Source organism: Corvus kubaryi, unplaced genomic scaffold, assembly GCF_017639235.1.
Source record: "Corvus kubaryi isolate FWS band 111438036 unplaced genomic scaffold, C.kubaryi_AGA036_p1.0 64979, whole genome shotgun sequence".
Classification (NCBI taxonomy): Eukaryota; Metazoa; Chordata; class Aves; order Passeriformes; family Corvidae; genus Corvus; species Corvus kubaryi.
The window spans coordinates 194813-210594 of NW_024581660.1; the positions used below are offsets into that span (position 1 = coordinate 194813).

The 15782-nt window shown below is 40.1% G+C and overlaps 1 protein-coding gene across 5 annotated transcripts in view; it reads left to right on the top strand.

Moving 5' to 3' along the window:
* The window catches only part of LOC121672811 (neurexin-1-like), a 184599-nt gene extending 170288 nt beyond the window's left edge, over positions 1–14311 (top strand). For 2 of the 5 annotated variants that reach the window (XM_042045706.1, XM_042045707.1), the window contains 3 exons: positions 7295–7596; positions 12310–12354; positions 14117–14311. In XM_042045706.1, coding sequence (XP_041901640.1) covers positions 7295–7596; positions 12310–12354; positions 14117–14296 — 527 coding nt within the window. In that variant the 3' untranslated portion in view covers positions 14297–14311. Of the gene's footprint in view, positions 1–7065; positions 7141–7294; positions 7597–12309; positions 12355–14116 lie in introns of those variants that run through there. The other 3 variants (XM_042045710.1, XM_042045708.1, XM_042045709.1) reach the window with 3 other exon arrangements.
* Positions 14312–15782: the final 1471 nt, after the last annotated feature.

The following is a 15782-nucleotide window of genomic DNA, read 5'->3' on the forward strand; positions in this document are numbered from 1 at the left end:
CTCTAGGGTTTAATCAATGCAATCAGTTCAGTCATCTCATTATGACATTAATATGACTAATATGTTCTTACTTTACAGTTTGTGGAATATAAATACAGGCTATGATATGGCTCTCACAGCTTCCACATACCATTATCACTGTTGGTGGTTCTTGGAAGATGCTTCATGCACTGAAGAGTGTACTGTACACTGTTTCTAATGTATTTAAATAACTAAATAAGAGCTGTAAGACTTTTAAAACCAGTATTTGTTTTTGATTATTGAGACCACAAAAGTGTGCTTGTGAGGGAGAAAGCTTGGGACCTTAGTTTGAGTTTGATGCGTGGTGTTACTGATCCAATCAGGTGGTGTGAAGAATGGTTAGACTAGAAAAAAACCAATTATTTGGATGTATTATTTTTCCTGTTCAAAGCCTAGAAAGGAGGAATGCAGCAAAAGGATTAATGGAGGATACAGTAATCTGCTGTTTAGCTGCTACTGGAGTCTGTCACCATCTCCTTAAAACAAAAGCCTGATTGTTTACTAAACTACTAAACCTGGAGGTTTGTTTCAATGACATGAATCTGGGCAAGCTGCTTTGACTGCTTCTGCAGGCTTTCATTAAGGTTTTAGTATTCAGTCACTGGACAACTTTTTTGAAGGTGAAGAAAGTTGTTCACTTTTTTTTTGTCCTTCAGAAGTGTTGGCTGACTTATTTTCTGTTACGTTTGACATACAGTCTCTCCTCCCGTAACTGAGGGAATACCAGAAAGTCACTTGAAACATAATTTATTAGTTGTTCTGTAACGTCGAGGATAATAGCTATTTTAGATGACTCCCAGGACCCTTCTGCCCAGAACAGAATTACCTCCTAGTAGAGTTGATGGGGGTTTGTCCAGCCTGGAGTTCTGCCCCATCATGCCTTGATCTTTTGCAGCTCATTGTCTAGAACAGCTTCTAAGTCTATTGTCTCCTTAGTTCATAGGGTAGAACTGATTATTTCCAGACTTGTTATGATTTCCAGACTTGTTATGAAAATTTCCTAATTTCAGTTTGAATTTTAAAACTTTTGGCCTGTTGTTTATGGTGTAAGAATTGGTGTAGAAAGGAGGCAAAGATATATGTGCTGGCATAAGGACGTCTAGTCAGGTCCATTTCCAGCTATATAGTTACCAAGCAGGAATAGCTTTAGTTTCAGCAGTAAGGAGGATTGGCACATTTCTTCCCAGAAGCACCCAGTTCAAGTACTTGCTCGGATTGTGATGTCAGCCAGTCACACCATCAGAAATAACTTAAATAGTTTCCTTGAGTTAAATGTCATGCTACTGAAAGCACAGCTGATGCCCCAGTGCAGTGAACTGAAAGCCACAGTAAGTGCACAGTAAGTGCTGTAATACTCTACTGATTCCCTGAGCATGTCCTCAGGTGAGGAGGGCCCATCATTCAAGCAGCAGGACTAGTACCAACTTCTGGCTTTCTTTTTTACCTCTGTGCAATTAGACCTTCTGCGTGGATGTACCTTATAACAATGTTTTATCCTTTAATGCACTAACTTAATTATCCACAATACCTTTTGAGTACATTGATACTTTTCTGTTGGTGTCAGGATTTGTGGAGGAGTTGATTTTTTTTTTTTTTTTTTTTTTGGTTGTTGTTTTTGTTTTCTTTTCCTTCTGCCGTGGTCAGTGGTAGTCCTCTATTTGGATATAAATTCTGTGGTTACTGGCTAACTTTGGAAGCAGCTTTTTCTTAAGACAAGTTGCATAACTGTAGGATTCTCCAAAGTTAGAGACCTGTTAAATAGTAGGGAGAAAGGGTTCCTGTAAGGATGGTTCTCCTTGTTGACTGCTGTTTGGCAGGTCAGGGGAGTACCTGGCTGTTCTGGTGCTTCCATTGCTAATGCATACTACTTTGGCAGAAGCCTGATGCATGACAGTGGTAGAGACTTTGTAGATTATCAGACAGCACCAGCTCTTCTCTGCAAAGCACAGCAAACCACTCAGGTAAGGTAAATCTCACCGAACAATGGAGTGGTTATTAATTTTGAAGATGCACAGAGTTTGCTTTTTTCACTTAACAGAAGACATGCTCTGATGTTGACTGTAATCCAAACCCCAGTAAGACAGGGATGGCCTCACAGAACACCTCTAATGCAGTGAAGGTGAGAGGGGTGAGCATTTGACCCTTGGCTTTAGGAGAGCTACTTGAGGTTTCCTTCAGGAGACTTCGGGAAAGCCACTGCCCATTTTATATTTTTCTGAATACTTCTTAGTTGTGTCTGGGGCCAAAATTCCTGTTACATGAGATGCTGCTTTTGTTGGGTATTAAACTTCATGCTCCTGACCAAGATGAGTGCTCCTAGAGTTTGCTGTTTTCAGCTTTGCAGTCATGAAGTATTTGTTTTCAAACATCATCCAAAACTTTGGAGGCTGCTTGCTCCACACCTTAGCTGGGGTGACTTCCTGGCAGGACTAGAGAAAAATGGGAGGTTGGTTTCCATCCACAAATGTATGAGAACCTCTGGAATGAGCCCAGGATGGAGAAATAGGAGCTCCTGGACTCAAATGCTTTCTCTGTTATTGATTTTCTTGGTGGCTCTGAGTAAACCCATTAAAATGTCTGTGCACTGGTTTCCTCATACATAAATCAAAATGCCAAAGTTTTCTACCTCTTAGTGGTGCTGGGAATTCTGAATATTCTCCTTAGTTATTTTCTCCTTAGAAAATTCTCTCTTAGAAAGAGCTTTGACAGGAACAGCAACAGCGTTGCACATAAAAACTGAAGCTAAAATTACCATCTGGATTTCCTGAACAGGCAGTATAGGTATATACTGTATGGAAAGATCCTGGGGTCTTTACCTCTCCAGGGGACCTAAGACTCAGCAAGCTCTGGGGTTTCTTCAGGGATGAGAAGAACCAGGAACTTGGCTTAGGTACTTGTTTGCTATGCTTTTGTTTCTGTTCCTGCACTCAGGCTTCGATATGTGCTGATGGAGGGTTTGAGTTTTAAACCGTTGAGGTGTAAGTCTGAGACTTGCAAAAGTGGCTTTGCAGTGTGGTGGTGATGGTAACTGCTTAATGTGCTGGGTGTGTCTGCTAGAGATTGGTCAGAAAAGGGTAACATTTTCCCTTTTAAAGTGATGAATGACTCAATTTGTTCAAGGAAAATGTTTGTGTTAGTTTGAAGATTCTGAGTTTTGCTTCGATTCAGGTGATTTCTGTGCATCTTGAATATGTTAAGGTTTAACTCCAAATATGGAATTTTGTACAAGTATTGGATCCTTGAAAATCCCATCTCCTGCAGAGAATTTAGTTATGTGAATGAATTAGGAAGCAAATAATGGGTTTAGATTACAAGTAACAAGAGGAATGGAAGATTTGATTTCTTATATGTGCTAACCTGCTTTCAGATTCTGATTTTTGTAAATCTATTTAGTATTAACTGAGTTAAAAAATAAATCTTGCAAATCATACAAAAACCATCAGGTTTCAAACATATCCCAAATATGTTTTAAGTAAATGTTATTTTATGCAGTTGCATTGCCTCCCTTGAGCAACTAGATCATCAATTCAATTAAATATCACCAACTGTATACAGGCTTTCACATCCCAGAAAAATCAGTGTTTGATCTATTGCTTCATGTAACATAAACCAAGGATCCCTGCTGACTTCGAGTTGGATCTTAAGGTTTGCTGTGTTGCTGTGCAGAAGCTCCTTGGTACACTACTGCTATTTAAGGAATACAGAATTTATAAATATCACAGTGCAATTTGTGGAACCTTCAAAACTGTACAGCACAATGGTCATGAGCTAACAAATAACAAGTGGTTCACCGCTCTATGGTCTTCCAGGTATCACCAGACTGTGTCTGAAAGCATAAAAAAATACTATGAGACCTGCAGCCTACTCAGGGCTTTTTTCCTCATTCATTGTGGAAAGAGCCTGTATCCCTCTTCCTCCTCCATGCTCTCTCGTAATTTTCAGGTGCTTTTTAGTCACAGCTGTGGTGTATGTCAGAGCATCCTAACAGCTGGGGCAGTATGGAGAGGCCATGCTTGGTAAGAAGCCTTTTCTGTGGCCTGACAGAAGCTACTGTGGTGTAGCTTGGGGGATACACAGCCAAGCTCTTTGGTGCACATGTTAAGCTCTGAGTGCTGAAGCCTTTCATGAGACTGCTAAACCACATGGTCACTGTTGAGGAATCAGCAATTTGGAGAATACAGTCTTAGAGAGTGTGTTGACCTTGGGAGTTGTGCTTATGAAACAGGGCACGGACAGTCATGAGTTTTGATTTCACGGTGAACTGCAGAGTGATTTTACTGTGTGGTGATCTGCAAATTTGAATGTCTGTCCAGAGCAGCCACAGAAGGTAGAAAAACCCCATAACAACATATGAAACAGAAATAGCTGACATTCTCCTAACAACAGGAAGGATACAAAGATGGATAATGTACAGAATCCCATCTCTGACAAGGGTCAGCAGCAGATGACTGGAGGAAACAGGCAGATGACATAGTTGAACGCAGCGGTGGGTTGACAGCACCCTACGTTAAAACCAGTAGTACAAGTAGGAGTAATGTTTCTTTGAATATGCTCTGCTCTGTTTTGATAAGTCTGCAGTGGTTGCCTTAAATTACTGTTTAGATCTCCAATCTACTCTTTGCCTTCTCCTTTGTATTGAGTAGATCAGTGAGATTTCATCTAAGTGGTTGAGAAAGTGTAAATGAGCCCTGTTAATATATCTTGTACTGAGTGAACAATCAACCCATCTGTCCCCCTTCACAAATGTGTGTTCAGTGCCTTGCACATCTTCAGCTGTAGGGAAAAGGCTCACTCACAATGATTGTGTTTGACTCCTGCCCTCAGACACTGGCTATTTGATGGGAATTACCCTCAGGTACATGGAACATGTGTCTAACTTGCTTGTAATACATTCTCTTCTGATGGATCAGGAGTGACTAGGCAGGAGAATTCTCAGTGTGGGGAGAGGATTGTTAAGTGCTTGGCTCTGACTCCCAGAAATGCAGTCAATAGCAGCCCTCTGTGCTTAGGCTGGTTTAACACTGACATAAGCATAAACACTTGTAGTTAAATGTACTCAGAATAAGATGAAAGAACCAAATAATTTTGAAGGCTCCAGAGGCTGTGTAATCCAACCACTAGCTCAGAGAAAGTCCAGTTAGTGCAGGCAGCTCAGGACTGTGCCTAATCAAGTTCTTAGTATTTCTAAGGATGGAGATTTCAGTCTCTCTGGGCCTTTCCTAGTGTTTGACCATCCTCAAGATGAAACATTTTTTTGTATAGAATGAGAATTTTTTGTATTCATCTGTATCTGTAGCCTCTCATCCTTCTGCAGAATTCTGAGAAGAATTTGGCCCTGTCTTGTCTGTGTTATTCCATTAAGTCACTAAAGAGATCAGAAAGATTTCCATTGAGTTGTCTCTCTCCTTGAGGCAGAATGAACCCAGTTCTCTCAGCCTCTGCACACACATCACCTACCCCAGTACCCTGAGTGTGGTGGTAGCTCTTTGCTGCACTCCCTCCAGTATGCTGAAGTCATTTTTATATGTGGGAGCTCAATACTGGACAGAGCACTCCTGATGTGATCTCAGAAGGGTCCATTAGGGGAAGAATCACTTCCCTCGGCCTGCTGGCTGCTTTCTTGCTAAAACAGCCAAAGATGCAGCTGGCCTTTGCTGAAAGGGCAGGCACTGCTGACTAGTGCTCAGCTTGTCCACTGGGACCACAGGTCTTCTTGTGAAAAGCTTCCTTTGAGCCAGCTGGCTCCCAATGTGTACTGCTGCATGGAGTAATTTGGGTGGCTGTTTGCTTGCAGGCGTATAGGGACACATGGTTCGCTTACTGAAGTACAGACGCACATTGCTTCTGCAAGAGGCTCTGCTTAAAGGAGACCTTTCACTTGAGAATGTTACGTGCACAAGTTGCAATACTGTGCTGTTTTGTCACCATTATTTTGTGCTGTGAGGACAAAGATTTTACTGTGTTTTCCAAGAATGGCTATGACAACAAGTATTTTCCCTTCAGTCTTTTACAAATAAATTCTGGCTAATCTTTATTAGGATTACTTAATGAGACAAAATGAAGCAGAAAAGTGCTATTAATGTCAATGGAAATAGCACCAGCATTTGCCTTATGCAGTGATTTGTAAGCAAATAGCTTGACTGCATGTATCATCTACTGCTCAGCCTCACTTTCACAGCTGGGAGTCAGGTGCTGCAATGGAGTGGTGGTGGGGACCTGTCCAGACTCTATTACAGGTACCATTTTCCCCCAGATGGCACTAGCCAGCCCTCCTGAAAGCTTTCCTATCACTGTCCTGTATTTCTTCCACTGGATAAAATCAGGGTGTACAGCTGGCTCAAGTCACATAAGCGCAATACAGCAGCAGAACTGGCTTTGAGTGACTGGAACCCCAGGTACTGGGAAGCAGACCTCTAGCTCACACAAAGGATTTTCATGGTATTCCAATGTGCTTCCAGTTGCTAAGAAATTAGTGCAGTGGCTTTTGTTGTTGTACATAAGAGATTTCTTTGTGAGGAAATATTAAATGTCATGTGCTGTGAATAATTCTCCCATGTTTATTTTTGCTGTTTGAAAAAGACGTGCTTATGTTGTACAGATTTCCTGGATAAGGTGATCAGACAGGCAAAGTTCTCAGATGTGTTTACCAGCAACATTACTTATATCTGTGGACAAAATGTTTTATGTGGACTTCCCTCAGGCTCTCAGAGAAGGAATCTGTAGGACACTTCATGTGGATCTCTTGTTTGCTTGGTTTCTCATTCAGTTGAAAGAAAGGGGCAGCTCTGTTAGGATTATGTTCTGGTGTCTCTCTTAAATTTCCTGTCAGATAGGTTAAGGTAAGTTCAGATTGCAGTAGTGCTGAATCTAAATACTGATCTTTGCGAAATGTTGGGTTTTTTTAATCAGCACATATGTGGTGGTGATGTTGTGAATAGTAGAGCTTTCCATCCTTCTCCTAAAAAGGATGTGAAATGTCTTATAACAGTCCTTAAATGTGCTTTTCCTAGACTCCACTGCATACTGTTGAGTGGTCCCTATGGTGACAGTGCTGCAGTGAAACTAAAAACACAGCACTGAAATTCATCACTACGGAGGACCCTGCAGTTAATTCTCTTGGTAGCCATATTACAAAAGGAGCTCTACAGTTATTAGCATGCCTTGATATTTAGCTCTATAGTTAACATGCTGTGGGATGCTTAAATTTCATGACAACCTTAAATCTCTTCTTGGCTGACTGCTGAATAATTCTTTTGTTTCCCTTCCTTTCCAGCGCGAGATGAGAACATGGCCACTTTCCGTGGTTCCGAATACCTGTGCTATGACCTGTCGCAAAACCCCATCCAGAGCAGCAGCGATGAGATCACTCTCTCCTTCAAGACATGGCAGCGCAACGGGCTCATTCTGCACACGGGCAAGTCAGCCGACTACGTCAACCTGGCCCTGAAGGACGGGGCGGTCTCCTTGGTCATTAACCTGGGGTCCGGGGCCTTTGAGGCCATTGTGGAGCCGGTCAATGGCAAGTTCAATGACAACGCGTGGCACGACGTTAAGGTGACACGCAACCTGCGGCAGGTAATGGTGAAGGGGAGAAAACACTGGGGAGAATTTTGTTTTGTTTTATTGGGACAGGCAGATGGGAGAGAGCAATGGAGAAATGGGAAAGCTCAGTGGTATTGCTAGAGTTTCTCTACCTATTCTGGATCTCGGTGCCTAAAGGACAGTGAAAAAACAGTAGTTGGGAATTTATCCTTCCTGCAATATCTTTATTTCCACTTTATCAATTTTCTATTTTTTTCCCAGTTTGATTTAATAAAAAAAACTTGTGACATAACTTTACTTTCATCTCTCTTCTCCTTTTTTCTTTTTATGTTCTCCCTTTTAAATGTTATTATTTCCTTAATTATGATTCAATCTTATCAGTAATATTCTTGTTGCATTTAATTACTGTGGGAACAGAGCCTATTTCCAACAGCCAACGCTCTACACTCTCTCCTTTTTCTTTCAGTTTTGTTAATTGGTTTAACCATTGCCATGATGTCACAATTCTAATTCTTAAAGTCTTGTTTTTCTTTTCCTTTTCTTTTGTGTGTGCATATGAATGTGCAGGTGTGCAGGCTGGTGGGTATGTGTGTAATTATTTTAACTTTATAGCTTTGGAATTAATTGGCTGGAGTCTCTCTGAGTCTTCTTGATTCTCTGTTCTTCTTTTCTTCTTTTTGATTTTTTCCCCTTCTTTCTATAATGAGGTTCTACTTTATTTCTTGTCTCTACCTTGAGACTCTTCTGTTGGCTGTGAGGACTGGAAAAGTGGAAGGATCAAAAAATCCCAAGCAAACTCAGATCAATCCAACACCCTACAATTCCACTTTGGAAAAGTTTTTCTGATTTTACCACTGTAATTTTGCACATCTACATGCTGCTTTTCCTAGCAGACAACTGTATCAGGTGACGTATTTGGTTGTAGGCTAGTCTTAAAATCCTGAAGCCTTTCTCATGAAATATAAACTCAGACATAAATAGATAAGATAAAATTAAATAACTTTGCTCTGAAAGGTGGTAAATACATCAAGTTACTAAGGCCCATCTGCTGCATGATAAATGAAGTTTACACAGTGAATAGGAGCTATTTGGTATCTTGCTGATTGGTAGAGGAGCAGAAATAACTTGTCAACTAAGATTTAAAAATCAATTTGTGAATACAATCTGAGCTGTTTATTTTCTCATTAATGTCAATATTAACACAACCTTTAATAGCTTTATATAAGTTTATACAATGTAATTAGTGGTAACATGTTACAGTAGCTAAGATCAAATGTGTCTGTGAGTATAGGATAATCAGTGCCAGGGATCAGAAGCAGTCTCTACTAGTAGATGTCAGTGGATAATTTATCTGTTATCAGGATTTCGTGTCTTTCTTTTCAATATTTGGGTGTGGGGCTGAAGATTTTTTTGTCTTTCCCATGTAAATCCCTGTATTTCTACATGTTTAGGATGTCTGGGTCTGACAAGAAGTCTGTCATCAAACTTTCATGAGGCTATGGAATTCTTACCTATGGAAAAAAATCAATCTGTTTTCAATAGTTTATATGCAGAAGCAAATTTCATTTCTTATGCAGTGGATGGGTCTTCATGATCCTATTTTTTCCAAGCTTTCCCATCAGCAGAGTAGAGGGAGATGCACCAACTAGTCTAGGTTTGTCAGTCTGGAAATGCCAGAATATATGGCTTTATTTGATACGGGTTTTTTTTTATTTTTAGGTAGTTTCAGAACAGCTGGTCCTTGAATATCTCGGTAGCACTTATTGGCCATTTTAGTTAATCATACTTTTTACTTTTCATTGGGAATCAATTTCAGTGGGCAAATGTGCCTGAAGCAAAATGAATCCATGCTGCATGCCAGGATTGGTTTGGATCTTGAAGAAGCAGAAAGTGAAGGGTCACAAACAAAACTGTGGATGGGAAGCTGTCACAGTCTTTTCTTAATATTTTAGCTAGTGATTTTTTAATTGCTTCACAGAAGTGGACCAAGGAAATGGAAATCTGTCTATGCCTTTTCATATTTGATGAGACCAGGGCAGTACTTTGGTGATTGTTAGAAAGCAGGTAGTCCCTTGCCAAAGCATCGTAAATTTTTAATCCTCCTGATCTATTCACTGTGAATGTTTTTAAGTGATCCTGAATTCTTAAATGGTCCAACTTGACTGGGCAAGAGAGAGCATATTTTAATGAGATGGATGGGTTCTTTCCAAAGAAAGGCCAGTCTTCAAATCAAATTACATTTAATTAGCAGAGGTGATTTGGGGTCCAATTTTATAGTTAAACATGACAGAATACAGTTCAACCAATAAATATCAATAAGGCTGGACTTTTTTTTAGTCATCTTTTCCCTGGATACTTGCATTTTAACTTCTGATCTGTCTCAAAATTAAGACATTGACCCAGAACCTAAAGCTGCCCAGATATTGGAATTGATGAGGCCTTGAGGCAAAGCAATCACGATAGTCCTAAAAGTTGGCATCCATTATAATTTTGTATAACCTAAATAATTTTGTATGTAAAAGATTATTGGCTCTATGTCTTTCCTGACATAAATTCACCTGTAATGTTGCAGTATAATATAGTTCACTTGAAAGTCTTGTTTCCAACTGTGCTCAAGTTTCCTCAAAAAAACCCATTTCAAAACCAAACAGAAAACCCCAGCGAAATACATTGCCTCTGAATGTTGAAGCTTTATAAGAAAATCAGTAGCCTCTTTGTAATTGGTTGAAAATATTGCACTGGAGATAAATATATTTCTCTTTAAAATGAACTTTAAAAGCAATAATTTAGAAATTCCAAGAATATTATCTAAATCTAAGCAATTCCAGCTAAATGGACTATCAGCAGCTTCAGATGCCATCTAATCTTTTCCTCTGCTTTTTTGGGGGCTAAGAGAAAGGGGAGGAGGATTTGCATAATTTTTTGGCTGTTTCTAGAATTAGAGTGGAACTTTAAATAGTTGGACTTTTGCCCAGTACTTTTTGGAATTGTTAAATGTTTCGTAGCTAAGCTGGGAGAGTACTAAGGGCTGCTTTTTTTTAGATCAAATGACTATCACAGCAGTTAATTTCCTTAGAGACAAACCAAGTGAATCCACAGATTCCCTTGAGTAGTGATTGTTAATGTCAAAGCAAATCTCCTTGTTTATTTATCTTATTATTTCAGTTAAAACTAAGCCCTCTTTCTGTCTTGTGAGAAACCTTTACTTAGAAGTAGGATCATGGCTGCATTTTACTGGGGCTTTCAGAGCTTGTTTGGGGCAGTGTGGTCTGGTGGGAGGAGGAGCAGAGGAGACTGAAGGTCAGACTTCCTGTGTCTGTCTTCAGGTCTGCTGCTGACACTGTCTCATTTTTAGCATGCTCTTCTCCATGTCCCATACTTCAAGTCCCTTGTTTGTAAAAATAAATTTACTAAAACGACAATTTGCTGTGAGTAATACTTCCTTGGTGAAGAATTCAGGAGTTTGTGCTCATTATACCCAAGTACAGAGTATTATTAATTCATTCCAATTGGCAAATAACCTTGGGACTTTATGCTCAATGCCACAAAGTCTTCAGAAACTTACTTGCCTAGTCAATGCACAACTCTGAAGCCTGCAAGCAGATGGTTTTTACATGAGGCAGCGTAGATCTTGTAGATAGTTCTTGCCAGCTTCAACTGGAACAAGGACTTGGAGCTTCCACAGGTTGCCCTTCCCTATTAACACTGAACCTAGTCACAATGCAAAATCTACTATAAAGATCTTTAGTTCCTCAAATGCTAAAAAGCAAACAAGATGCAATGTGTAGGTTCTAACAGTTGGCATCTGCATGCCTTGGGACAGGTTAAAAAAGATCTACTAAACCAAACTGACTGGTAAATTCTCCTAGCTCCTGTGTAATAGAGATGTAGTGTAACAGAAGGGATGCTAAATCTTGTCAATCTTTTGTCTTCAACCTGGACACAAGCAACACAATTCTTTCTATACAATTCCTCGACATGTTGCTCCCTACAGTAGGAGAGGTTCAATTCCTTTATCTTGGATGACAGAAGTGAGCTACAGGCAAACAGCCAAGCACAGGCCCTGTTATGTCCTCCTCCTGAAAGTCACAAACTCAGCTGTTGTAAAGAAACCTGCAGACTGGGAAACTTGGAAGGAAGACATAGAGTCTTGGACTCATCTTCATCTGTATCCTCCAGTCAAAGGAAGTACTGGCCTGCTTGTGATACTCTGCAACACTTGAGGGTAGTGAAGCTTGGAAGAGGAGCTGGCATGTTGGTGGGTGGTGGCGGGTGAAAGAAGGGAGTCGTGGTTGGGTTTGTGCTGAAGGGGCAAGCTGTGTACTCTGTGTGTGTATCTCTGAGAGTAAGGTTCTTGTTTGAGGGAAGCACCTTGATGAGCATTTGAAGAGTAAGTATTGCACTGTTTTAACTTTGCTTCAGGTTTGGATAATGTATGTGAGGGTTGAAGTTAATGACTAATACCAGGGTGGGAAGAGTAGGCAGCCCCCTCTTTCTTTACAGTCTAGATGGCATGGTTCCCCATAGAGTCCTGGTCATATTGTCCTCTTTCTCACTTTGTGTGTCTCAGGTGCCCCACGCCTTTTTTTGAAAAACTAACACTAGACCATTCATGCAATGTGTCATTTTTACTAACCAACTAATGTACTAACACCCTAACGACTCATCTTTGCTTTTAGTTATTTTAATTAACAATCGTTCTGTTCACGATTTTTTAATTTCCTTTCTTCCCCCTTTTCCGCAAAGCACTCAGGCATTGGACACGCTATGGTAAACAAACTACATTGTCTGGTAGATATCATTCTTATTGTCTCTTTTTTTGGGTTTGCCGTGTGTTACCTGCCTTTTCCTCCCCCTACCCGCTCTTTTTCCCCCCTCCTTTATACTTACTGCTTCCTTTAATTTTATTCTATTTTCATTGAAAACACTTTTTTCCCCCTTCCTTTTTTTTTTTTTTTCCTCTTTTTGAATAGAAAAATGAGCATCAAAAGCAACTAACACAGCTCTTCTGGAAATGGGGTTTGGACATTTCTTTCATTGCTTTCTTCACCTGTCTTTAGTTCTTCTTTTCCTTTCTGGTGATAAATTGTTGGGGTTTTTTGTCCCTTGTTTTTGAGTTTAGATTTCTTTCTTTTGTTTTTGTTTTCATTTGGCATTTTTTCTTGGCTTTTAGTTTGGATTTTTTTTTTTTTTTTTTACTCTGAAGGTTTCTAGATCAGAACCACTGCAGGGCCTCTAGTCCATGGTGGTGAAGGCTCTCTTTTTGTCTCCCCCTTTTGTTGTGACAATGGCTATTACAGGCAAACTGGCCAGAGTTGTCCTCTTTCTCCTGATTTCCCCCTACTTCCCTCCCTCTGCTTTCTCTCCTCCTTCTCCCTCTTGCTCTCTCTCTCACTTTCTCTCTCTCTCTCTGACCTCTACCTGCGTGGCCAACAGGAGCTCAGCCGGTTGTTTGTTTCAGTACACACTCTGCATGGCATGTCCACGTCTGGTGACTCGCCCGTCTCCTCCTGGCCTCGATCTATTTTCCTCCATCTTCCCTTGAAACCACTAACAACATCTAAGCAAAACACATAAAATTCACTTCCTCCTCTCCCAACCTCTCCTTCTGTCACCCTTCACCCTCCATGTGTTTGTGGTCAGAGATTTTGGGGACATTTCTGTTTGGGTTTTTTTTTGTTATAATGGAGTTTGTTTGGTATTTTTATTTTTGATTGCATGTGAGTGTGAAATGGTTTTCTCTCCCTTTTTCTTCTCCTCTCTCTTTTTTTCTTCCTGTCGTCTATCTGGGCCTCAGATATATTGGCATGACATGTCAAAGTGCAGTGTGTGCACGCTTTGTATCTTCTTTCTTTCTTTCTCATATCTGCTTCTATCACATTTGTTGGTGTGTGGTTAATTTATCTTGATTTATTTGATTTTATTTTGATTTATTTTCTTCTTATATTTTTGTTATGGGTGAGTTTGTAAATTTTTTTTCCTTTTTTTGTCTTTTTTTTTTTTGTGGGTGGTGGGTGTGTGTCTCTCCAGGTACATGGCATGCACATCCATAATGTATCGAAAGTGAGTTCCCTCTCCCCCTATCCCTGAATGCATGATCGTCAGTGTGCCATGAGCAAAAGAAACTTAAAAAAATAAAAAATACCAACTTGTCTTCATTAGTGTTTTTTTTTTTTTTACTAACAACCATAACTAACTGTAATCATTAAAATAAATTCTAATTAATCATAAAATCAGCTAATACGAGAAATGTCTTTCAAGGACAGTTATATTTTCTGGCCTGAATAGATGGAAAGCATCTGGATGGATAGGCTGCTGGGTAAGCCTGAGAGTGCTGATGCACCAGAAAGGGGAGAAGCAGATGCTGAAGCATTTCTCTGTGGGAAAATCAGACCAGAAAATAGAGCTTGACTGAAATAAAAAAAAATGCATACCAAATCTCAACAAAATCCTTAATAAAACTGGCATAAAATTATAGGGGAGGTAAGTTGTTCTGTTCAGGATTGTAAGGTCATTGCTGGGATTTTCTTTGTCCATTGTGTCCCTCAAACAGGTGACAATCTCTGTGGATGGCATCCTTACCACCACGGGCTACACACAGGAGGACTATACCATGCTGGGCTCGGATGACTTCTTTTACGTGGGAGGGAGCCCCAGTACTGCTGATTTACCTGGGTCTCCAGTAAGCAATAACTTCATGGGCTGCCTCAAAGAGGTAACTATTTCAAATTAATTCTTGTCTCTGTGCTTTTGATTTGTTAAAGTCATCACTCTTTCCTGCCTTACACAATCACTTCTTTCCCTGATGCTTAATTTTATACTGATAACTGGAACAGCTCTGTAAAGAAAAACTTGTCATTCATCTGGACAGAAGGCTGGAAAACTCATGAGCTTAAGTGCAGAATCATACTTCTAGTGCTTGGATTACAGAAAAAATGCTCATGGTAGTAGGAGAGGTGTCTTCTCTAAGCTGTTAGCCCTTCAGAAGAAAGCATTACTATCTTCTACGCACTTAGGCAATAGCCATCACATAAAGGCAAATGGTCTTTGATTACTAAGTAGCATTTTGAGATGAAAAAATCATAATCAGAAGCTTATTTAGGATACTTTTTAAGGTCTTCTATTTCACCTGGGAGTATAGTTAGATCTAAATTTTCCAGGAAGATACAGAAATGGAATAAAACAGAAAAATAAAAGTTGAAGGTAGCATAAAAAGTGTAAATTTTGCAAGGAGAATGTAGCATGAGGGTGTAATGGAGGCATGGCAATCATGTGGCATGTGGACATGAAGTGTACCGTGTGTTATGATATGATTATTGAGAGACACCATCTCCTCGAATTAAAGTGTAAACAAAACCATATGCTGAAGTCAATAGTATGGATTTTATTGAACAATAAAATGTGAGGTAGAGAGATAGAAAGAAGTATAAAAGAGAAAAAAGAGAGAGATAGATTAAGCAGAAAATAGTCACCATCTATGCATCCAGTGCCATCCCGTTGGTCCTTCTTCACCCTGGGCTTCTCAGTGGTGGGGGGCCTGAGGTCACTCAAAACTTTTCCCTATTTATATATCTTTGCAGGCAAAGGAATTAATGCTCATTGGTTACACACTTTTATTCTATTGGTTAAATGATTCCCTCGCTTCTAATGCTAATTAGTCCTATGCTCAGTCTTTCTGTTTTTTTTTTAGTTGGTGGGTTTCTTGAGTTGGTGGGCTGTGAGTCAGTGGTCGCAATCTCTCCTTGATGGAATTACCTTTTACCCAGTCCAAGCTGATTCAGCACACTTGCTTTCCTTGTGGCCCATAAATTCTGCATTCTTTAAGTCCATTATGAGTTATACATTCTCCTCTCACAGATTTGTTTACCTCCCCCTAGGCTTTAGATAACACCTGGACAATAGAATCACCTCTATCTTATTTCAAGTTCTGAGTCATAGTGGCTTAATTTACAGTCCAAATTCCTGGTATCCATGGAGGCATATTTGGGGAAGGGATTGGGAGGTGGGGGGTTCCCTCAGTGGTCATAGATGCCATCTGTCCCATAACTTGGGGTGATCTTTGTTTGACTGGGGATATGTATAGGGGAAGTTGCTTCTTTACAAAGTTTGCCACAGTGGGAAGTTTTGTCTGGATGCATTACCCAGGATGTGCTGACCAGACCTCACCTCTGCATGGAGTTAGCACCATCCTGTTACTCCGTTCTGTGCTCATCTCATGG